This window comes from Plasmodium reichenowi, chromosome 6, assembly GCF_001601855.1.
Source record: "Plasmodium reichenowi strain SY57 chromosome 6, whole genome shotgun sequence".
NCBI lineage: Eukaryota > Apicomplexa > Aconoidasida > Haemosporida > Plasmodiidae > Plasmodium > Plasmodium reichenowi.
The window spans coordinates 348,048-348,765 of record NC_033651.1 but is presented as its reverse complement, the minus strand read 5'-3'; the positions used below and the strand labels follow the sequence as shown (position 1 = coordinate 348,765).

The following is a 718-nucleotide window of genomic DNA, read 5'->3' as shown; positions in this document are numbered from 1 at the left end:
ATATTTATAATTAAAAAAAATAATTTAAAAAAAAATTTAATTAAATTTTAACAAAAAAATATACTAAAAAAAAAAAAACATAAACCCACAAAAAAAAAAAAAAAAAAAAAAAAAAAAATGAGACCTAAATATGTTCAAGCTTCGCAAGGACAAAAAGAAAAAAAAAGAGGTGGTTCTTTATTTATATTTATAGTATTTTTTGTTTTATGTAAGCAAATCAATTTAATACACATAAAATAAAATAAATGAAAGTATTTCTGGACAGTGATACTTTTTTTTTTTTTTTTATTTAAATTACACATGCTTTATTATATATTTCGACATATATATAATATATATATGTCATTTATTAATTTATTCATTTATTAATTTATTTATTTATTCATTTTGTTATATATATATATATATATATATATATATTTTTTTTTTTTTTTTTTAGCATTTATATATATTGGGTATACAGGGATTGTCCTGAGGTCATGGTTTATACCATATAGAACCGGTTCATTCACAATAGCCGTTACATTTCATATATTTTTTATTTTATTTATACTCAGTTTTATAAAAGTAAGAACATATATAAAGATATATATTTATATATAAATTGTGTATAGTATACTTTTAGTAGTATATATATATTTTTTTTTTTTTTGCTCCTTTTATAATGCATATGTGGCTAGGTATTATACATATATATATATATATATATATATATGTA

At 16.4% G+C, this 718-nt stretch overlaps 1 protein-coding gene across 1 annotated transcript in view; it reads left to right on the top strand.

The window, feature by feature from the left end:
- Window positions 1-117: 117 nt before the first annotated feature.
- PRSY57_0608500 (palmitoyltransferase, putative) overlaps window positions 118-718 on the top strand; it is a gene marked incomplete at both ends in the record, with an annotated part of 1,696 nt that continues 1,095 nt past the window's right edge. The window contains 2 exons of the mRNA XM_020114601.1: window positions 118-208; window positions 440-567. Of these exons, the coding sequence (XP_019970672.1) occupies window positions 118-208; window positions 440-567 (219 nt within the window). The remainder of the gene's footprint in view (window positions 209-439; window positions 568-718) is intronic.